Here is a 24619-nt window from a genome sequence, read left to right as displayed (position 1 = left end):
CACCAACTACGCCTCCATTTGTAATGTCAGCATAACGGTCCAGGCGAGAATAATCATCATCACAGTCATCAGATAGAACGGCGTGTTGCCACCATAAATGCGCAGGTTGCCATTCACCAACATTTATTTATTTGTAACATATACTTGTACAATATGAAATATCCCAATACCCAGTAGGAAGAATGCTATAGTATAAAGCGTGCGGTCATATTCACATACTTACATATGTATTTATGTACCGATTTATGCACATATAGGTGTTTTCGTGGCATGTGAGAGAAGCTGCAATAGCAAGGCTTCAATTGCAATTTAAGTGCAGTTTGTATGCGTGCATTTGTGTGCAACAACCAAACCAAGAACATCGCACGGCTGGGAGTTGTGTGGTGTTAACTGAAGTGGTTTGCGCAGTGTTGCCCGTTCTGGCTACAATTAATGCCTTAACATAATCCGAGATGCATGCCTGCAGCTATATTTGTTTTTGTTTTTATTTTATGTAAACGTGCGTACAAATCATGAACCAACAGCGGATGAAGTGGCATTTTGTCATGCTTCAAGGTGGAGCAGGCCAAGCAGAAACACCAGCAAGTAGAAATACAAGCATACAAACACGTGCCACAGTTTGTATTCGAATAAGTACATCGCGTACTAGTTGGTGTAGGATTTGACTGGAGCTCTTGGCGTATTATTATAATGGCTATGGTTCAACATGGATGGGGGAGCTCTTACATAAAGCCAGATGATGCACCACTTATTTATGCAATTCAAATTAACGGCAGCAGCTGCTGAGCAAAAGAAACTGAGCGTTTGTATGAGAAATACATTGCTTACTATTATACATATGTATATATTGTATTTAGAGTTTAGAATTCTACACAATGAATACATTCTATACTCTAAAATAAATTGCAGATAAAGTTATTCCGCTGCATCATATATGTATGTAAATTTGGACAATATGAGAGTCCATTGCCTGACAAAGTATGCTCTAGGTGTGTCTATCAACGCTGCGTTCAAATACTCTACATTGCTGCTTGGATTATTTTTCCTTATGTATATATGTACTTACCGTAGATATGTATATACATATATGAATGTACATTAATTATACTACTTGACACTATCATAGTAAACTAGTGTTATGTGCTAACATGGGCTGATCTTACATTATGTGTGGTGTAGGCTTCACGGAGAGGCCATGTCTAGCATGGCATCAGYGGTTTGAGCTGCCTGATGCGTTAGATCGCTAAAAAATTGTTTACAATTTGAACTATTGACCTAGCGAGTGCACATACATATGTATGTGTATGGTCGCTCGTTCACATGGTGTCTTGCTATCCTGTGCTCCGACCCATCAGTTCGTCAATGTATTTGCCTTTCAAGGCATCACACGCTGCTCATCAATTTGTGGCTTTCATCTTTCAACAAATCATTCGTATTTATTTCCATTTCATACAGCCTTGCTGCTTTCGAAAGTAGTTCATATACAAACTCTCCMGACTCGCTTCGCTGCAGAAGTTTATGTAGCGTTTGAAGTTTCCATGGGGATGAGGCGTTATAATATCTGATTTATTACATATATCTGTTGTTTTCATTTGCCGTTGTTGTTGGGGTTCTATTTGTGTCTTCACTTCAAATTCACTGCCGCACACACCGTGCAGGTTATGGTGCGTCAACATCTGTACGTGTGTGTGTATAGACTGGATGTTTGTAAATTGTCTATAGACGCATCATAATATACAAGATGAAGTACGCCTTGTTAAACACATTGCGTATTTCATATCGTTTATGAACAAAAAAGTTTTGGACTCGGAATATATCCCTACCACAACCTATTTCAACACCCTCCCTTAGGAGAAAGATCATTTTGACAATTTTCTCCTCAAAAACCGGCGATTTGGGCCACAATTTTAATTTTCTAAATTTATGGGTAAATTCAAATTTAAAATTTCTTTAATAAAACACATGCACTTGCTTGATATGTAGCATACGCAAAGGGGCGAAATGGGGAACTTTCGGTTCGAATATGAAACCGGAAGTAACTATCAGGAAACGGAAGTTACCAACCGGAAGTGGGATATCAGTACTATATTTCCGCCCGTTTCCGGTTAAGGTTTTGAACCGAAAATGTGGTACCGTTGATACACTTCCGGTCGAGAACTTCCGTTTGCGGTTGGGAGTTTGGACCGGAAGTACGTCACCGTTATTCCATATCCTGTCAAAGGCCTTTTCCTATTTCCGGAGATTGCATATGACCGCATCCGTGTTCTCCATTTCGCCTCTTTGTGTATGCATTGTATATGCCCGAAATCGTGTTCCTCATTTCGCCCCTTTGCATATGAAACGCAAATTTGTAGTGCATTCGCTGCCGCTGCAGAAAAATGCATATAATTTGGTGCCAAAATCTCAGATTTCTACCAGGCGATCAGGATCATGTCGCAAGTACCCGCCGAATACAAAATTGTTTATAACTCCTATACTACTGGTTATAGAGAAAATATAAAAATGCAGAAATTCGCAGAATCGTATGGGGCATATTTTTATTAAAGAAATTTTAATTTTGAATTTACCCATAAATAACCAAAATTAAAATTGTGTCCCAAATCGCCGGTTTTTATAGAAAATTGGCATTTTGATTACATTATTTAGTTAAGGCACGAAGTTAAAGCTTTGTAACTAAAATATTGGGGTTACAGGAAAAAAATTGCACTCTTCGATTTGCTTCATATCACTTAAAATATTCAAGCAAATCTTTTAATTTTATAGATCAGTCCTTCATTTGTTAAGCTGAGAATATCTGGAGAATTAATAAAAATTCAATTTTTCAGAGTTTTGCAATAAATCTCGTAAGAAACTTCTYTACAGCATGAAATATAAATATATATATATTATCTATCTGGCTTAGTTTTAGGTGATCCGTACAACCGTTAAGTGAACAAAACTATAATACTCTGTAGCAACTGGTTGCAAGAGTATAAAAAAGTTTCGTCCATGGACTACYTTCTTTTATAATACAATTTCGCCCAACTGCTGCCAGCGGTGTTAGTCAAATAACRCATCAGCCTGAGACAGACGGCAAATAGAAACACAATGCACAATTGGAACTCTGTGTGCACYAGGTGCTTGCACTTATTTAGAAGAAGGGTTCGCTATGAATTTGCAAGCAAAAAGCTAGACAAAAAATATATTCTCATACTATTCACACTTGGCGGTGCCTAGTTGGTTTTAGCTGTACTAATCCATGTGTATAAACACGCTTCGAGTTTGGAGGGCAGCACTGAATTATTGACCCCTGCAGTCCTTGCTTGCGGACTTTTATAGTTGTACAACAAAAATTATTGCTCAAAATGCATTGGCTAAATGAAAAACAGCAAAAAGTCGTAATTTTTTCGATTGGTGCAATGAGTCTCATCTGAAAATATGCAGACATATGTAGTGTGTAGGTATATATGTGTTTGGTCAATAGTTCGCACATGAACATTCCTGATTTGTTTGAGAAAAAAGGAACAACTCTCTCTGTATATTTAGTTTTGATGGGATTTGTCTTGCAACAATGAATGGCTGTTCTCCTCACTCATTTTGCTTATTTTACCTCGATTGATACCATCTGTGTTGACTGAAACCAAATTAGTAGTTTTTAAATTTAAATTTCAACTAATAATTTTATTTGTATTTATACTTGAAACTTAGATTTCTTAGTTCGATATTATGCCATTGAAGATGGTTTTTAATATTCTGTCTGGGACGTGTAAGTGGTAGTGTCTTAAGACATTATTTTATATCATCATCGGAGTTAATAAATAATTTTGTCTGTAATTTTTTGAATTATAGTAATATGTGATACCGAAATGCGTCGATTACACCATATATTGGACATCATATGTAACACTGGAGATACGACGACGACTGGAGCATCTATTGACAAAATACGAAAARACTTTTCCGACTACCCAATAATATATTATCAGACGAATCAGTGATGCCCAGTTCCTGAAATTAGGTGAAAATATGTCCAAGCAGACATACATTAATAAATACATACRTATTCTTACTTCAAATTCATACTCAATAAATTTACATATAGCATGCTTATTTATAAATTTGTACAGACCTGTAGGCTGTATTATCACTTAATAAGGACATCCACGTTACACGCAATCACACAACAATGGCTAACAAGCTCTCCAGAAACTTTATCGAACTAGCAAAAAAAAAGAATGTTCAGTTTACACGTTGGCCTGTTATGTTCCCATTGTCTATTCATTACCGGCAACATTGACACAAGCATGTTCAGCATCTACTCATGACAAACGAGTGAATAAATATGGTTCATTTATTTCCTCTTCATATTTTCCTGTYTGCTTAATGAGCTTCGCTCTTGTGTAGGGTGGTGTATACGAGGATTCTCACTTCACTAGGATGCGTCAATATTAAAGTGACTGCGAAAGTTCACGCTTGCTACACACTCGTGCCGTTTTACTATTCTAACCCAATGTTGCGCATAGGCTCCGTAGTCCGTCTCTTGACGCTGCGTATGCACCATATGCTTCATGTCGGAAACGGATACGGAAATGAAGCATGAGCTTCATCAATTAACCCGAAAACTTCATCATACTTGTCGGCTCTTGAATTGGTACACTTAAGTATATACATATGTCCGTATACTTGTTTGTATGAGTTATGTTAGAGTTACCAACAAGAACACAACTATTTTCACATAACTTGTGAAAATCAAGTACGAATATGTGTGTGTTTGTTTGTKTGTAATTAGTGTTCTCATGCCATGCGCTGGCGCTAACTTGTTTGCTCGACTTTCATTCACTCAGATTTACTTGTAATATTTGTGCAAAAGTTTAAGCATCTCCGCTGCTCCATTAAGCATGGCAAGTAAGTTGCAAAAGTGTTTGTAAACATACATACACGCAATATAATTGGCATATTATATGAACAATTGCTAGTATGGGACAATTTAAGACAAACAAGTATTGTTTTCATCTCTATTGCATATTTTATTAGTTATTAGTTACATAAATGTATTTTTTATAAAAAAAAAATATTGTTTTCCAAACATGAAAAGCTTAAATTGCACTTAGAACTAATATACATACATACTAGATACATGTATGGTAAGTTACTATATATCTAATTTATAGATTTTCATTGAAATTTCAAGAAAAAATTGAAAAGACCTTAATAATTTTCAATAAACTTAAACTTAGCCATACTATTATGACTATTTATCATGGAAGAAACCAACATACAAAAGTAATAAGAATATACAACTCTTATAAAGCTACAATAGAAACCATTCAAGAAGTACATATTGCAAAGTTAAGTCGATGTTAATAATTTAATCAGTTTTGTGGAAAGCATGTGGACACTATTGACTATTATTTAGCAAAAGGTCTGTCGCGGTTCCGTTTGTTTTAGTGATAAGATTTCGATGCTTTCCGAACAGTTTCGAATGATAAATAAATTATTACATCCTTTTAATACTTATAATATACTATATATACTCGTATCTTATGGCATTTTGTCAAGTATTTTTACATATGATGTACGGTTGTATGAAGATAAATACTATGTGGTAACCACTTTTCTAAATCTTGATGTACAAGTGATTGGGCGATTTTTTCTTTCGTTTAAATGTAAATGCTTCACTGGTTATATGCTTATACCCCACACATGCATGCAGATGTACTCTGCTTTTATGAATTTATTATTGCTTCTACATAAATAAATAATCGTTGTGAATATTATATGTGTACATATGTATGTTGTATGTACAGTGGAATTTCTATGACTTATTAAAATGGCTGGTAACTTATTAATATAAAGCCCTAAGATATGATTAAATTTATTGCATGTTAACCTAAATAATTCGTTGCTGATTTCTGAATCAAGTTCATACATATGGACATTTAAACAAGACTACAAAATAAATAAATATGAGCTCAAAGTACGCATACCATATAATACATTTTGAAGAAGATGTCATTATCCACCTTATACTTGTACTTACATACATATAAAACATGTGTGTAAACATGTTAATTATTCTAGGGAAAACTTAAATGGAAGTTTCGGTTTGTAGCTGCCCCTAGTTTTCAATGCATTGCAAATCATTTCATAAATATTTTATATATTAAGGTGACGTCTATGTACATATGTTTGTTGTAAATGTTGTAATTAAAATACTACTTTTGCATTATTTCTGGCTTTAACTATATGCATGACTAATACTTTTGTACAACCAAATCGATTATTAATTAAATCTAGTAAATGCATTTATCTGTACTCCTCCAGTTGTCTCACAAATATTGTGGCGCTGATTGGCAGGTAATTTCTAAGAAACTTTAGGCGGCAATAAACCAGTACTCTCTATCGATGTGTTAAACACATTTTCCACAACTGCTCAGTCAAAGTCCACATATAATTATATAATCAAACCGTTTAGAATTCTGGAAACTACTTAGCCGATAATTATTGGAATAAAATTTTGTAGACTTAACACTAAAATCCCTCGAAATTAATCTATGCAGTTAATTAAATATTATATATATATATATATATATATAGTATATAGTATATATATATATGTTATTTACACGTAAAATCATATTTTAATTAGAAGTAATATTATTTATGAAAATTATTTATCACCGTTTTGCATTGCTTTACTGAGCGCTGAGCACAGTTGACTAAATGAGGGTCGTTCCTTAGGGTTGGAGTTCCAGCAGGTAAGCTATAAAAGAAAGAAAGAAAGAAAACATGCAAAACGCGTTAAATTTGTATTCAAATGCTTTCATCAACATCCTTAAAACAAAGAAATGTTCTTAGTAAATTAATTACGATAAATATTTACTTATTTTAAGTTTGTTATATGTATTATGAATGTTATACTTACCAAAATATCCTTGAGACCATCCGGTGTACCATTTGCACATGCCCAATCTAAATTGCCCGATTGGTTGCGTTGTATGACTTCTTCGTTGCTCAACTCTTCGAAAGGTACTTTCGTGGCCTGACTGAATAATTCCCAAACAACGACACCGAATGCAAAGATATCACTCTTAGTTGTGAAATCATCCTCCTGAATGCATTCAGGTGCTAACCAACGAATGGGTAGAAGAGTGTTGCGATGCTTGAAGTACTCTCGGCTGTATTTATCCTTCGATAGGGCGGGATATGATACTTTTACAATGAAATCACTAGAGATGACACAGTTACGGGTAGCCAAATCTCTTAAAAAATTAAAAACGATGATAATCGTAAATTAAAATGCTTTTAATGAAACTTCTAAAATGTCATGTGAATTCAAAATTCTTACTTGTGTATGAATCGAGCCCTATAAATGGCATCCATACCGCGTGCAATTTGGTATGCTACCGCCAAAATTTGTCCAGTCTGCAATGGCGGAGGCGATTGAGCAGAATTATTTGAMGTATTCACTTTCCCGGCAGTGGCTAGAAGAAACTGCTTCAGATCACCCTATTTATAGTAAAAATTGTATAAGTCATTAAATGAAACTCACTGTTATAATTTTCATATTGCACCCACCCAATCAGTGTATTCTAAAACCATATAATGAGGATCTTTTTCACGACATAAGCCAAATAATCGGACTACACCTTTATGTGAAATAGCACGAAACATATCGATTTGCCTTTTAAACTCCTGACAAATATTTTCATCCTTAAACTTATTCAAAGCCTTTACTAACACTAATTTGTATTCATCTGTTGTTGTAGAAGTTGTATCGCCATCGGCACTTCCTGTTTCCTGCTCTTCTCGTATCTCTTCGATGTCATCCATTGACGTTTTCGAGCGTCGTTTTTCGATTGAAGTGATTACCGAATTATTATCGCTGCCATTGTGTTTTTCCGATTCGATATCTTTTTCATCTATTTGACGAATAACCGACGCTTTCACCTTTCCCACAAAAACATCACCGAACTCTCCGCGACCTATTTGTATCAACTCAGAGATACCAGAACGTGGCAGGGAAAGCTGATCCAAGGCGTGCGAACGTTTTGAGCCTTTCGAGTGGTTACTACAAGCAGTGTCATCGGATTTCGCTGCTTCATTACCGCTACCACGTGGGTTGTTGTTACCATTARCTTTGCGTACTTTTCCCGAAGAAGCGTGATCTGGCAGGCATGGCTCGTTTTCGGGTAATTTGCCCATCTCACCGGACTCGGGGTTATCTTTATTCGCATCATTAAGGCGTGCTTTACGCGCTTGACGACGGAAGCGACACCAAATCATTAAACCAACAACCAAAATTATGTAAGCAAAAGCTACTGACATGGTGATGAGCACAGCTCGTGTAATTAGAAAGCCATCACCGGATTCTTCCGATGCTGCATCAGAGGCTGCAAACGTTACGAAAATAAAATGAAACTGTAATTCAATACAATTTTTCGCTTTTAAGAAACACCTAGCCCCAACCAGTTCTTGTTTTATTATTTTAAAATTAACTTTACTCACATTTAACAACGAATCGCACTTCCTCGCGTTTCAGCCCAGCACTGTTACCTATCGTACAACCATAACGACCCTCATCGTCCGGTTGTACGTCACGTATTTCGAGCGTGCCATTCTCCAAGAAGCGAAAGCGATTCTTGTCCGTATTATTCACGCTTAAATACTTCAAGTCCTTATCCCATTTTATTGTTGGTTTGGGATCGCCAATTGCCTGGCAATGCATGACCGCCACCCCCATTTCACCAGTTTCGATAGGACCTTCGGGAGCAACGGAGAATCGTGGTGCCACTACTACATTAACGGTAACAGTGGCATTGATGTGACCTTGCGAATTGCTCGCCACACAGGTGTAATTGCCTCGATGCTCAGCACTGACGTTCTTGAATATTAGCGTACCGTTGATGTCATCGATTGCCTCGGGCAATTGAGCACCAGGTTCCTACACGGAAATTGATGAATGCAACGTAAATAAAAATATATTACTGATTACTATTTAAAATAAATTACTAAGTTTGTACGGAAATTTCAGCCACATGCAGCCCATATGTGCACACGTAATAATCCATTAAGGATTAAAAAAAAATATTATTTTTCCACAAAAAACTACAACTAGGATAAATAGTAAATCCTTTGAAGTTTGTGGATGTGTATTAAAGCAAAAAAACTGTGTTTTCTAATGAATTTCAGGCATTAGAGGCAACATGTCGTTTGTTCGTTTGAAGCATACCCTTCAGCTCGTCAGCTTTGTGGTATCTGCATATACTATGAGTGTTGGAGACGTTGGCGTGTGTTTTAAAATAGTATTGGACCACCGCAAGTAATCATACGTTAACGAATGTATTTTTGTCCATAAAAGCGGACGCTGAAGCAATAGTCCAAACTAATTCACCCAGCTATTGAAATTTTTTTTGTGTTTATATTGGCGGGAAGTTTGGGTAACCGCAGTTTTCATTTTCCAAAGTGATTSTATCACTTTGTGTTGCAGTCAACTTGTAAGTAATGCGTGGAGGTCTAAACTATCCATTAAAGGCCTTTTAAAACAGGACCATAAAGTATTGATAAAGGGGCGATATGGATTTGTGGAGCCAAAAACGAAAGTTGGGACTATTGCAAGTCAAGCTAAGCCCAGTACAGCTAATTTCTAMCAGATTTTCAATTCGAGCTACTTTAAAGGCAGTCTTGCAGTATTTGATTACTAAATTCTAAAATTTAATTAAAAGTCTATATAACCATAAGGTTTTCAAGTTTAGCAATATTTTTGAGTCTTTTATGTGATATTTATTTTCTCTTTGTCAAAAAACAACAGCCAAGAAACTCAGTGAGGTACGCTGAAGTTTTCTCTTTTCTCATGCCCATTTCATCGTTTATTGTGCCTTTGTYTGAAAAGTGAACAGAAGCATTCACCAAGTTTTACTTAAAGTAGACAATGGTAAGTGAAAAAGCCGTTGAGCTTTTGTGGCACTGCCATGTTGTTTGAACATTTAATATTTCATCTTTTCGTTGTCTGCTGCTTATGCTGAATATTCGTATTATAATGACCATCATCAGTAGCAGCATATAAGCTCTTCAACATATGTAGGATTGTGTATTTTATGCCACTTTGCTTGTGGCATGCATCTTCTACTCACCCGTATCCATTTGACATTGGGCGATGGAGTTCCTTGCGCCTTGCAATGCACCTTCCCAACACTACCCAGTTCTAAGTTTTTTGACGTCGGTTGTGGCATGAACTTTAACTGTTCGATGACTTGTAGCTCGGCAGGTTCCGAAGTAATAGGGCGAAGACCGTCCACGTAGATTTGACAAACATATTGCCCGGCATCGCTTGCAAACACATTGCTGAACAGCAATGAGCCATTAGATCGGTTGAGCACTATGCGCGTATCTTCTCTTGGCGCCAATTCCTTGCCGGTTTCAGTGGGTGCAGACATGGATGTGGTAGCAGATGCACCGAGTTCCACCATACGAAATATTTTACCTTCTTTTCGCCACCGTAACTGCACTTGATGATATTTTTCCGGCACTGAATGTAAGCAAATCATTTCAGTGGGCTCATTCTCTTTGACTTGCTTGCTGACTGGTCCTTTTGTGATGGTAACATCTGTAGCGGCTGGTAATTTRTCTTCGATTGTCTGATCACCGCGTTTGCCACGGCAAAGAAATATTTGATTCATGGCTTCTATGGGCAATTTTTGATTTTTTTTGAGTCGCGGAATGCAACTTGAAGACGTAAACCTGGTGCTATCGCGTTCAAACGAACCACTTTTGTTGTTCGACCATTTTAATACGTAGCCTTTCTTACTCATCGCACGCCCAGCTGCATTGGAGGCTATACAGCGATAGAGTCCGCTATCTTCGGCACTGGGTTGGCGAATAATAAGTCGATTTTGTTGCAGTTCAATATTTTTGAGGGTACTCAATTTTTCACTGTTGCGGAACCATTCGATTTCGAGCATTCCGTCGCCAGAAGTGCCCTCCACATGGCACTTGAGAGTGACTTCATTGTGATTGCTGCTTAATAATTGCACGGAAGCCGCCTGAATCCCTGCAAAGTGGCGAAATGAAATATTAAAGAAAGGTAAAAAGGAGTATTGGCAAACTGAAGTGGCAAATTAGGGTGGTGAACAATTTTTTTAAATATGAGTATAAAACCTTTGATTGATTGGCAGCTACGTAACTTGGAGTGTATAGCGAGCGTAGTGTAATCAATTTCAATATACGAATACATAGCGCTAATAGAAATTATAACCATTTATTATTCATTTATTATAAATTAATAATGAATAAATTTCAATCCTATATTTATGTTTACTTTCGGTAGTTAAGGATCGATAATCGAGGTACAAATAGTTTGCTATGTTCTTAAGTCATGTAAAATTCAAAGTTTGTATGAATTTTGCCGGTAAGAAATTTCAAAATTGAACTCACACGTATAATTTATTTAGCAACCCAATTTAAAAGTACTTCTGCATACATATAAGACAATTCAGGTAGCTAATGCCAATTAACACACCAATATTAACTGTCGGCTGCCATTCCTTTACGACAAGAAGTTCCAGTACATACTATATATTGGTTGGTATTCTTTTCTAGTCTCCTTTGTTTCGCTACCTAACCCTGATGGGCCAGCTCTCGTATAGTGAGTAAACAAATAGGTTAAATTTATAAATCAATTATACCTTGCTGCAGCGATTGTAATTAACATGTTTGCTTTATTTTTAGCCTTACAAAAAATTTTTTTATACTACGATGTTTGGATATGCAGTGCGAGAAATATTTCACTTTGATTTTTCGAAGGAAAATGAAGGTGTTAAAAGACGGAAATAAATTTAACTCGAAGTGATTACGTTGCAGCGCCTTTGACGATGTAAGGAGAGATGTGAGTTCAATTGCCTTTCGACTTGACGAATACAAATGGAAGTATATACATACATGTGTAATGTAGACAAGTAAACTAGTGGATCTGGCCACGCGTTGCTGTGCTAAATTTTACTAAAATCAGTTCAGTAGTTTCGGAGTCCATCGCGGACAAACAACGTGTCACGTGATATTTGCAAGCAACCATCTACRTATATAGCACACATATACATAAATACATATTAGGTTGTCAAAAAAGTCTTGCGGTATTTTCGCTAGTTGGCGCTGAGAGCGCGTAGTTCTAGTTTTATTCATTTCACGCGCTAAGACCTGCTTGATTGATTGTCGTTTCTTTTAAGTCGTTCGTGAGTTATAGCGTCGCAAACATGGAGCAAAGTAAAGAGAAAATACGGCATATTTTACAGTACTACTACGATAAAAGCAAAAATGCATCTCAAGCCGCCAATAAAACTTGTGCAGTTTATAGACCCAATACAGTTTCCATTCCCACCGCACAACGATGGTTTCAACGTTTTCGTTCTGGTGTAGAGGTGGTCGAAGATGCGCCACGCTCCGGAAGGCCTGTCATTGCGATAAAATCGCTGAATTGGTCATCAAACCGTTATAAAATAATAAAAAWAAATAAATAAAAAAATACCGCAAGACTTTTTTATGAAGATACTACGAAACTGGTTTTAGTAATACAGTAAAAGCCCCAAAACCGGACACCCACCATCCTAGTGTTTTTGTCCGGCTAAGGGAACTRTCCATATGTGAGGTCGTGGCAAAAAATTATTTAAAACATATTATTGGAGTCAGAAGTTGCAACTCAGAACAACATATCTATGGAACTAATGAATGCGAGCCAATCTTTCGGTCAACCTGGAGTAAATAAATGACAATTATGCTATTAGTTTCTGTAGAGCCACCGAGAACCAGACGGCATCGGCGGAAGACAATTTGTTTGCTATGCTCATTTTACGTATTGTTCTTTAAAAACATCTGTCTCAAAACACAAAATATTAATAAGAACTTAAAATAGTGGGATCTATAAATTGTAYACAATTTTCTTGACAAATTTTTWTGAAAACTTKTCSGTTTATCATAGATAATTTKAATAAAATATTACCAAAATAGTGTTCGAAAACGTTGTGTTCATGCAATTTTTTCAGTTATGAGAGATGACCGACTATGACAACTGTTTACTAATTTGAATTACCAACACATCCTGCCGTTTTCATACAAAATATTTAGGGTCGTTTTCTCAATGTCTGATTATCAGCCAGTTAATAGTTGAGTTCTGCGAATAAAAAGGTTCTTTAGCGAAAGAAGACGTCTTGGTTAAGTTTRCCAGAACTTAACTGACCGATGACTGCTAAGCAGTCATTGAGAAAACAGCCCAAAATAGSGTAAACCTAAATTTATTTAGGTATTTTGCTAAGAATTAAATAAAAAAATTAATTTTTATAATAAGTGCATATATGACCTTACATACTCCCTAAGTTATTCATACCTAGATCGTGTTAAGATTTGAATTTTTGTTGAATGCCTAATTACTTAGGCAAAGATTATCTCGTTGCTAACCAAYTTTCGTTTTTATGCAATATTAACACACATTTTCTCACCGTCTTTACAAAGAAGCAATATGATATATACCTGTACCACCCTGCCACCAAAGTCAACAGCACTCCAACCTACACGTCAATGTAAACAATAAACGTCAACAACAGGAGAGCAAAAACAACAAAATCAATCCCTTACAACAAAGAAAGCGAACAAAAGCAATAATATTTGTCTGACAATGAATGGTAAACCAAGGATCCACTGAATACCGTGGAGAATAAATGAGGACATTGAAACAATCACCAACAATCGCTAAAAACAATGTTTGCAAAGTCAGTCGCTGCTCCTATACAATTGGAATGTAATCTTCACGGGGTTGTTTGTCTACATCTTGAGAGACGTAATACGCCAATGCCACCCACTCACTTGTGCGAAAAACTAGACTTCATACTTCATTTCTCAGAGTTATTTTCTACAACCAAATGGTATTTAAGAAACACAAATATGCATGGAAGTGAAACAAAAATATTAAGGAAATGTTGGAAAAATCAGAACATTTGTAAAGAACACCAGAGTGTATAAAATAATCGTATTATACCGATACCTACATACACACATATGCACAAGCGGGCTTATAAAATTGAAATTGGGGTGGCCGGATAAAACTAGAAGACGGAGAAAAGTCGTTAAATGCAGCAGAGCGGCATGAAAACATAAAAACAAAATAAAAAGGCAAATCGTTAAAAACGGCAGAAYATCAGAACAACCCAATAGCTAACAGAATAAACATTCTAACGACCCTCCGCACACCATGTCCCACTGCTTTTCCATCACCCACCCGCATACAAACCCTCGTAACAAGAGTATGTAATGCTTGTTATGCACACACACATACACATATGTATGGGTAAACTGTGTATTTTCTACGTCAAGTTTACCAACATTACATTCGCTCATAACATTTACACCCCRGCTCGGCTTCACTTGAATACGAGAAGCTGGCATTTGTTCAGAATTGTGCACCAACTTCCATTTCATTTTCGTTTTCATCGCCGGAAAAACGCATAAAATTTTACGAGCAGCAGCTGAAGGCAGACGAATAACAGGACAATAGAGGGAAGACAGCAGTGTGAACAGTAATAGGTGGTGGAGGCAATGTCGCCTTCCGCAAATCATGAAATAAAATTGACTTGGCTTGGGCAAAACCACGTGAAGTTATATGTACACACACATTTAAAACCAAATAACAGCAAGAAAAATGGATGMAAGAGGTGGTGGCTATGTAACATACATGCCTTATTATACTCTGGTATTATGTGAAATGTTTTATATTTTTCAAGACTATTGAAAATATTATAAAAGTATATTTTGAAGATCACATAAAAATCTTATGGGTTTGCAATTAAATAACATTAAATAATCTGCAAATCTTTAAAATATGTCCTTTTTGAGCCAGTACAGTCGTGCCAACTCCTAATCAAATTTTCCAAAAACTTGTTATGTGTCTCGACTGAGATGTCTTCACCGAATTTTGATTTTCATAAAGTCATAACRTAAACCTCATCTCATCTTTCTTTAACTTTTTCGATGTCTTCTTCATTAACGGAGATGGATGGATAACTCGCATGAGGCGATTTTTCGATGACATCACGACCTTCACTGAATGCTTTGTGCCACTCAAACACTTGGGTTCGTTGTGAATTATACTTCTCAAAACACTCCTGCAACTTTTCAACGCCTTTCAAACGCATACTAATTGACATGTGAAGATCAAAMTTGCCACCAACCAAAAATAGGGTTGTATCAATCTAGGGCAAACAATTGTATCGGTATGGTTCGTAGCCGCACTTTAAATGTATCAGTCCGAGTAAGTCAATATCTACTCAATTCGATGATCCGGATACTAAATATTACAAGGTTTCTCCGGTGAGTAGTGAACCGTTCGCTAGAGCAGAGTGAAAGTGTGCCAAAAAAATTTGAACATGTGTGAAAGTGGCCCCCAATTTTTGAATAACGTAATCACAGGTGACGAGTCATGAATCTTTGAGTATGATCCCGAGACAAAGGGGCAATTTTCGAATGGGGCACTCCGGCGTTTCCTCGTCCAAAAAAGGGAAGAATGAACAAATCCAAAGTGAGAACGATGCACATTGTCTTTTTTGACATCAAAGGCATTATCCGTTATAAATTTTTTCCTCTGGACAAACCGTCAACGCCAAGTCTTACCTGGAAGTCTTCAAGAGACTCAAACGAAGGGTAAATCGGGTCCGACAAGCGTTCGCAGCCGATTGAAAGTTGCACCACGATAAAGCTCTGGCTCACACCGTCTTTCTTGTGAAGATTTACCTAACCGAAACCGGCATTCTAACGCTTCTACAGCCGCCCTACAGCCCAGATGTGGCCCATCGGACTTTTTTTGTTTCCTTGCCTGAAAAGGCCGATGAAAGGCAAGCATTTTCAGACAGACAGAGGGAATCCAAGCAGCATGCACCTCGACTTTCAACGCTATTCCGGAGAATGCCTTCCGTGACGCCGCCAATGCTTGGAAATCGCAATGCTTGGCAGCGCTGCATCGACGCAGAAGAAGCCTATTACGAAAGTTTTTAAAGAATTGTAAAGAATTCAATGCATTTTGTTTTAAATCAACCTTGTATATAGTAAAATTTTATATCAAAATGTAAGAAACTCAGGTAATTTGCATAATGCAGATAAAGCTTTATAATAAGGTAAATCCCTTCCATATAAATGAGTGTATACAAATAGTGTTCAAATTTATATATAGTATATACAAACATATGTTCTATATTTATGTACATAAATAACGAGAATGCGCTAGAGACGTAAATGATTTGTTGAAAGACGTGTGGAGAGAGAAATCGACCCATAATATATGGAAAGACAAATGAAGAGGCGAGTTGAGAATGACTACTATTTTAAATGGGGCGAGCAAGTGCAGTTGGAGCCCCCATTTGAAGAATTGACACGAGGCACCTATAAGTACATATTCTACTGTGTGCGGAACCACATTTAATGTACTGACAACAACAGACAACAGCGTAAAAGCGACGGGGTATACTTAAACTACATACAAATAACCACAAGAACATAAACTGCAGTCAATTAAGATGAAGAACTCTGCAACTTGGCGCTGATGCATCTTATGAAAAGTAAACAAAATGAACATATGTATAACATCACTAAATCGAAAATCTGTGCAACACATGCTACCAACTGCCTATTTTTGAGTCATCTTAACATATGTATGTATGTAAGTTATATCGTCATTTCGTATTGAAGTGATTTTTTATCTACTTATGGACACTGTTTCGCGGTTCTTATGCCAACTCACGGTTCCAAATCAAAAGAAATTAATGCTTATAAGTCTATTAATGCTGAAATGAATAAACTGATAAAAAAAAACAGCTTATTCGTGACTTATAGGACCTAATTTTCGTAGCAYATCTGTCAAGACAGACGTTACTCACTTTAAATATTCGTTATTTGATTATGACTACGAAATTTTATTTATTTTTATTTATAAAGTTTAATTTAATTATTAATTGAATATAATTAACAACTCCAAGAGTTTTCAATGAGTTTAACAAATGTTTGCAAAAGTCTACTTACATATTACATTAAGTCGTGCCGGAGGTGAAGCTTGACGAGCTCCGCTTGCCGTACTAGTCGCTATGCAAACATAATCACCGATATCGGCATCGCGCTGCACAGTCTCAATGTGAAGATCCGAATGCAATTGTCGCACACGAGTCGAATTTTTTACCGGCACATCTGAAGTCAGAAATATTAGGTTAAAGATAGGCATACCACATACATATAAAGCATGCTTTTACTTACTATTATGAAGCCAAGCGTAATGGAGRCCATCAGCAGAACTTGCCCGACATGTAAACACAATTGGATCGCCCTCTACGACGGTTTGACTTTGCGGCGTAGTGATGAATCGCGATGACTCTGATTGGGCGGAAGCTGTAGAATATTATTTGAAATTTATGTGTAATTAAGTTAGATCGTTTACGGTAAAAATAATACTAATTTGAAATTGAGATACGCTTTAATGATGTTTCTTTTTGCAAAAGTTTTAAAACTCATTTAAAGCTCAACGACGCGCAAGCACTTGTATTTGCAACAGTCAACAGTATGGAATAAATAACCAACCTTTCGTTGTAACAGTAGGGACAAGCATTTTTTTTTTACAAAAGAAAGAGTAACGCCGAACCAAAAAACAGACGGGAAAAARTTAAAGTCGCACAACAGCAAGACAAGAGCGCAAACCAACTCTCGTTACGGGCGAATTGCAGAACAACGGCACGAATAGCAACAACATGGAGGACCGCGTCTGCAGCCAGACAAATAGCGATGGCAGACAGACAGCCCGGCAAGGGAAGCGGAAGGAGGAAAGGAAGTGCACGGGCAGACATCACAGCAACCGACAAGCTCACAAATGTTTGAAATATGGAGCCACACTTGCATAAATATATATGTATGTATATGAACGATTACCAGTACWTATAGAAATGCACACACCGGTGTGATTAGACATGCAAGTTCGAGCCCGTACAAACGTACATTTGTTTACGAGCATATTCAAGTGTATACATACATATGAATGTGTATGTGAAGTGATGTTGGAAAGCATTTGAGGTCGTCGCCATCCATTAATGGCTAGAAAAACTTTGTACTCAGTGGTAATGGCTAACACACACAATCGACGGTCTTGCGACTTCTGCTGTTGTTGTTTTAGTTCCACCTTTTATGAGGACTTTTTCACGGKTTTTCGATCCTCTCCATTATGTGTCATGAAGCCATAAAGACAGCAACTCAACCATTCTTATTTCCAATGACAACTGAGTAAACTTTTTTTTGAGAATTTTACAGTATATACAAATGTACATACATATGTATGTATGTATGTTTAAATACATGTAGGCATTCAGTTGGATATAGAAGTAGAAATAATTGTCGATGCTGCAGAAAAGTTGTAGGTATTTGTTGTTGTTACATTTATAAAGAAATTTTAATTGTTATAATGAATATACTATGTTATAACCCCATTTATTTTATTATTCAAGAATTATTCCGTATTCATTCTAATGTTCAGTTTTGCTCTGTGGACACAACATCTGAGGTCATTAGGAATTTTTTTATTGAGGTAATTGAGCCTTATCAAGGAAGGCATGCTGAAGTGGAATTACTGTGTGTGCATATAACATATAACATATACTATATGCAGATGTATGTGCTAAAAAATATTCGCTAAAAATCTTTTCCCGAGGAATTATTGTCCGGTAGGGCTTACTTTATATGGATGGTATGAACGCATCAAAGCATGCTGAATGTACGAATACAATTCACTCAGAAGATCTCTATAGCTGTGCAGCATATTACCTGGGTTTAACGGATTTCGCAGAAGTGTTCAAAATTAAAGATGGATGCGGGCTGTTAAAATTGGCGCAATGAGTTCAAATTGTTCGTATATACCGTTTGGAAGAAGGTAGAAGCGCAAGCTTCCAATACTATCGCAAGTTAGTGTTCAACACTTCACACAGATGCTTGTGATCACATTGATGAAGTTTGCCTGGCAAACAGTAAGAGAATGAGAAACGAGGAAGTAGGTAGTGCAACAAAAGTGCCTACACCAGATAATTAGGCTAAACTGAGTGGTCGGCAGACAATTGGCGAGCGGACATACAAACTGACTGTTGAATGCAAAAAATGTCTGAAGCTGCTAAAGGGCGTATTCGCTACAGTGGCGTTATTATTGGCGATATGCTGTAATTGGTGTCTTACGTGTAACCGCCTAAGTACGTTTTAACGCCAAAACGCAAGGGGAGCGCATGCGTATTCCTTCCACAAAATGCATCGGTTGTAATATATACATATGTATATTCGTATATTTCTTTTCGTCTTATTTGGCATGGCAAGCGAATTTTTTTCACAAAGTTGTCATTTAACGCATATCTTTTGAAAACTTGTGATACAATTTTCCTCAAATCACATTGTCTGTAATTTATGTAACGTAGTGGCTATGCTGTAGTCCTTGAAATTTGGTTCCAATTCGACCTCACATGAATAATTCCCTCTCAAAGCATATTCGCTACGCCCATGAGTGGTTTCTGCACCGATCTAAACTGGCGCCGTTTGCTGCTGCTACATTTGAATGGCAGCAACTGCACTAATGGCAATCAGCGGTGTTGTGCTTGCTGAAAGCATTTTAGTGTACATCGAGATTCGCGAAAGTGATTGTGGATGAATCACAGGTGGAAGAGAAACAATGGATGATACCATTTGTTGAGGAATGAAAGCAGATAAAAAATTTCAGGCACAATCTCTCAGCAACCGTAAAGAAATATATCAATGAACCTTTGGGTTTTAGAAGAAATGAGTAGGTGTATAGAGAACTGGGCTGTTAAATTGTTAAATGATCAATTTCCCCGTATATAGAATTCGCGAGTACCCAAGAATCTCTCACATCAGAAATATGAACTAAAAACGTCAAAACAGAGGCCAGAACCTGCGTTCCTAATAGATACAGCTTAGAAAATACTGAAKTCGAAATAAACAGATATCGAGAAATGAAACTGAAACCTTAGAACTAACTTCAGATGATTACTTGCATCGACGGCGGCCCAAATACAAAAGAATTGTGGTGAACGACATTGTTTACAGTACCAAAAAAATATTCTAATAGTATTTCGGTGTTGTTCTTAAGTTTGTCCTTTAAGAATTCTTCAAGTGGATTAATTTATGTTAAGTTATGTAGGTGGAAAAAATATGCAAACCAATAAGTACAAGATTTAAAGTAGGCACTGACAGCTACTGAAAGGAAAATATTGTCTTGCGGCCGCACAAAGAAACTCGGAAGTAGCGCAAGAAAACTGAGTTGGGTACGTTTGGTACAAAGGCATTGTCAGTGGCTAATTGCACATATGGAGGAAGCACACACTCGTGCATAAAAATAGATCCGACTTAATATAACACAACAGAAAATCAGTAACCATGGAAATTAATTCGTCTTATACCAGCCTGGCAGCAAAGAAGAACAAGTAAGGAAGGGCTAAGTTCGGGTGTCACCGAACATTTTATACTCTCGMATCAAATACCGTATATCTGTAAAGTTTTATTCCGCTATCATCATTGGTTTCTAATGGATAGTATACAGAGAAGGCATCAGATGGAATTCAAAATAGCGTTATATTGGAAGAAGGCGTGGTTGTGAACCGATTTCACCCACATTTCGTACATTTCATCAGGGTGTTAAGAAAATATAATGTACCGAATTTCATTGAAATCGGTCTAGTAGTTCCTGAGATATGGACGGACGGACAGGCAGACATCCGGATTTCAACTCTACTCGTCACCCTAATCACTTTGGTATATATAACCCTATATCTAACTCTTTTAGTTTTAGGACTTACAAACAACCGTTATATGAACAAAACTATAATACTCTCTTTAGCAACTTTGTTGCGAGAGTATAAAAATCCAAACGAAACGGAAAGAAGCATAGTGCTGAACATAGGTACAAGTATTACTACTACTTACTACAATGGTACAATATAGTATAATAATGTAAAGCTGTCTCATAATAATCGCTTATACATATGTATGTATGTATGTATATGTGAAAATTATCTACACATTACATACGTGAAGAAATGGGTATGCAGAAAGGTACAATAAGGCCGGCTCTTCAACTAATACTGTTCTTTAGAATCTCTCTTTGTTCTTTCCAAGGAACTTGAGTAGCTATTTATATTATTTTACATGTGGAAGAATAGGAAATAGGTTAGAAGTAATAACCACAATTCAGAAGATGCGGTGTATTTTTAATCCATGCGATAATAGGTTTGAGACGAGCTTTTGGAACAATTTGTGACATAGTTATTGACCGTCAACATTTAATCAAGGCACCTGCTTTGCATAACCACAACTTTTTGCCAAAATAAAACATTTAGATTGCTACTCGTAATTAACTCAATTATGTATGTATCTTTATTTATATTCACAGGTAACATGAAAGTGTATGCATGCCAAGACCCCACCGTTTCCATTAATATTATATGTACTATAAAACTAACCAAGAAGAACGTTGATAAGGTTTGACCTGGCTTGACATTGGTAGGACAAATCTGAAGGAATATATAACAAAAAGGTCGCACTAAATTCAGCTAGCAAATTTTTTTTATTTATATAAATACAATAACAGATCTTTCTCTTTCAGAGCGATTCGTGGTGATCGCTCATTATAAGTACTGTTTTATTTCTGTTTAGACCCTTGCTACTTTTGGTCTAGTCACAAACGATAAATTTATATAAACATATACATAAGTACGTACACATTTCAGTTATCATTTAATTGTGATTAGGTTTTAGTAAAATGTCAGATTAGCCACTACTCACTTATTAGTTGGAGTATACAGAGTGCTGTAGTCAATAGCCAGTTAAGAGTGCGCGAAGAATCCATTTCGCTAATCGGAAAATTTTTCTTAGATCCAGAAGTATGTATTTATTTTTACTGGCTGCGGATTTGCAACGACCACATTGGCGTAAATTTTCGACGAAAACGATTATTATGCGTGAACGGTGGTTTTTAATAATTATTCACAGAAATATTACACCAAGTAGGGAAGCAATAGAAGACGCATGTGTATGTATATGCGTGTGGGGTCACAACTAACTCGCTTCACTTGGCACTTAAGCAAATATTTGTTGTTTTCCAGCCAATATTTATTTTCCTTAGTACATTTATACATCCGTACGCATCGACATACACATATCTAAAGATAAACACATTTCGATACTTCGGTAATTTTGCACTTTTTGGTCAGTGCGGCCGTAAATGCATCGATGTTTGTCGAAAGCCGCAAGTTTATTTAGTACCGTTTTGGTAGGGAAGTTGTTGGATTGTTTGATGGTTCACTCTTTCGTTGTTGCACTTTTCAAATAAACGCGTTTCTTATGTACACACTCACTACATGCCTGGGCTATTCACTGGTTATTGCCTATTACCTTAACTTTCTGACCGGAGCGAAGGAGAAACCAGAGATAAAAATGCATTCGATATTTGTGTAATTAATAAACTGATGTTGTTGTACCATACCGCATAGTATTTTTGTAATCTTTTTATGGGTATTGTTTGTATTATTTAACTTTGATATCGAACCGCACAATGAGAAATGGTCGCGGCCACGGCTCTGGCGACGCGTATGTGTGCCGAATGTGATAAAAGGAGGCGTGCGGCACGATTGATGACACTATCATTTGTGTGGAATCATACCATCAACAGCAAACTGAAAACTTATGGCTGTGCGTGTGTTGGTATGTGTTAAACAAATTAAGCTACAATCGTCGACTTTGTTGCCGTCGTCGGTAAATTAGTGTACTAGCTGATGCGTATGTTGTTCGGATGTATGTTCATATATTTATGGTATATCCATAAATGTGTCCATAGCAAATATGTATCGCGAAGATATGCGCGCCGTGTTAACACAAATCAATGAATAGCGTCTGCAACTGCGACAAATCGACGCGAGACAGTTCAATTACCTTCGTACAGCCTAATTAAAAACGTTTGAATGAATATCCCTTGCATCGAAAATTCACTGATAACAACGAAAATTTTTCTTAACGCATACGATAACTTATTTTTTGTTGTTAAATGTTTAATTTTTCATAAAAATATTAAATTTTATATTTTAATTATACATCCATCCCTCTCATAAATGAAGAGTTTAATAACACGCGCGTATTCAACAAGAACTCGACTGTATTCATTCAATGTCCGACAAGAACTGAAGTTGAAGAACAGGAACATGAGCAGCTAACCAGGCAGCCATACAGCAATGAACACCCAAACACTAAACAACCACCCRGTACCATTCGGCATCTATCCTATTGGAGTATCTCCGCCAAAAGCCGGTTTCCAATATACTTATCTCTCCCAATTTCTCTATACGTGGTAGGTACTTTGAAATGAATGAGAGAACAAAACAAATGCGAGAAAATAATTTCAGATGAGTGTATGGTATTTGTAGTTATGTGTTCATGAGAAATGTTTGATACCCTTTCCCAGGAGAGCAGCTTTGTTAAGAAGAACTGGATAGTGGGAGCTAAGATATGGCTTCTGGCACGCACTTTTAAATAAAATCCATATGGTTCAGCTAATGAATACAGTTACATTTTAATGCGAGTGAAAAGTTCTCATTTTGTATAAATACATATGTCAGTGCACTTACACATACATACATACTCACATACATATATTAAGTAGTTCAAACAGATCTTAATGATCAGATTTGAATTTCGAAAAATATTTGAAACAAAACTTTAAACCGTTGTTATACAATATAAATGAGAACTACCACTTCTCATGATCGAATACGAACTAGTGAGTTCTTTATCCTTTTTACACGAAATTATTAAGGCATCTTTCACATAAGGAAAGATGATCAAAAACATTCAGTAAAGGTATAAGGAATTATTTTATTCTGTATAGAGAGGAGAGGAGTATTTGGGCCCCATTTTTAAAGGATTGTTGTAACATATCAACTATTCGGGAAATTTAAAACAGCTTTCATCTGTTCCCTTCTTCGAGAAAAATTAAATTTCTTTATAAATTGCCTGTCTAAACAGCCAATGCGTCTTGGCATTTTAATGTACACATTTAGTACATTTAAGTCTATTTCTCTTGCATGTCTCTCGATATGTGAAAAAATTTGTAAACACTGTGCAACATTCATTTATATAGAACAAAGAAATATTAACTATTCGATTATGGAATACATGTTATTGTTATTTGCCATTTAATATTAATTTATTTTTGTCGATGAAATGCTTTTAAGTATCAGGATCTAAAGTTAAAAACTAATATATGCATACATATGCATGTATCTTACACATGAATGTACATTCATGCAGCAAAGAAATATGTATGCACATTCGTATTTACCGTAAAGCAGTACAAAGTGAAAATTTTCATTGAATTATGATGTGAAATATTAAAAAAGATGCTCATTGCATATGTGTGTATATGTATGCATTGAAATCAACTACAAACTTCACACCTTGATCTTTGCGATCGCTTTGAACTCGCAGTAATCAAAAGCATAACGCAGCGATTTGTTTACTTTCAAACATGTGTATATATGTAGATACATGTGTATGCATGTATACAATACCTGCTCCCTCAGCAGTC

The 24619-nt window shown here is 36.4% G+C and overlaps 1 protein-coding gene across 3 annotated transcripts; it reads right to left on the bottom strand.

Moving 5' to 3' along the window:
* Positions 1-5109: 5109 nt before the first annotated feature.
* On the bottom strand, positions 5110-23226 carry LOC108970828 (tyrosine-protein kinase-like otk). Of its 3 annotated transcripts, XM_018936471.1 has the most exons (9): positions 21826-23226; positions 17260-17391; positions 17032-17193; positions 10113-11029; positions 8488-8923; positions 7558-8372; positions 7328-7488; positions 6905-7241; positions 5110-6742 (listed from the first exon to the last, which is right to left on the bottom strand). In XM_018936471.1, the coding sequence occupies exons 1-9, from the start codon at positions 21887-21889 to the stop codon at positions 6650-6652; spliced, it is 3117 nt and encodes a 1038-aa protein (XP_018792016.1). In that variant the 5' UTR covers positions 21890-23226; the 3' UTR covers positions 5110-6649. The 3 variants fall into 3 exon arrangements, with proteins under 3 accessions (XP_018792016.1, XP_018792018.1, XP_018792017.1); XM_018936473.1 differs by lacking the exons at positions 17032-17193; positions 17260-17391; positions 21826-23226 and adding exons at positions 11413-11601; positions 11664-12090; XM_018936472.1 differs by lacking the exons at positions 17032-17193; positions 17260-17391; positions 21826-23226 and adding an exon at positions 11413-12090.
* Between the last annotated feature and the right edge of the window lie 1393 nt (positions 23227-24619).

Source organism: Bactrocera latifrons, unplaced genomic scaffold, assembly GCF_001853355.1.
Source record: "Bactrocera latifrons isolate USDA-ARS-PBARC rearing strain unplaced genomic scaffold, ASM185335v1 scaffold_31, whole genome shotgun sequence".
NCBI classification, from domain to species: domain Eukaryota; kingdom Metazoa; phylum Arthropoda; class Insecta; order Diptera; family Tephritidae; genus Bactrocera; species Bactrocera latifrons.
Note: the sequence above shows the minus strand (reverse complement) of the source record. Positions and strands in the feature narration are given on the sequence as shown.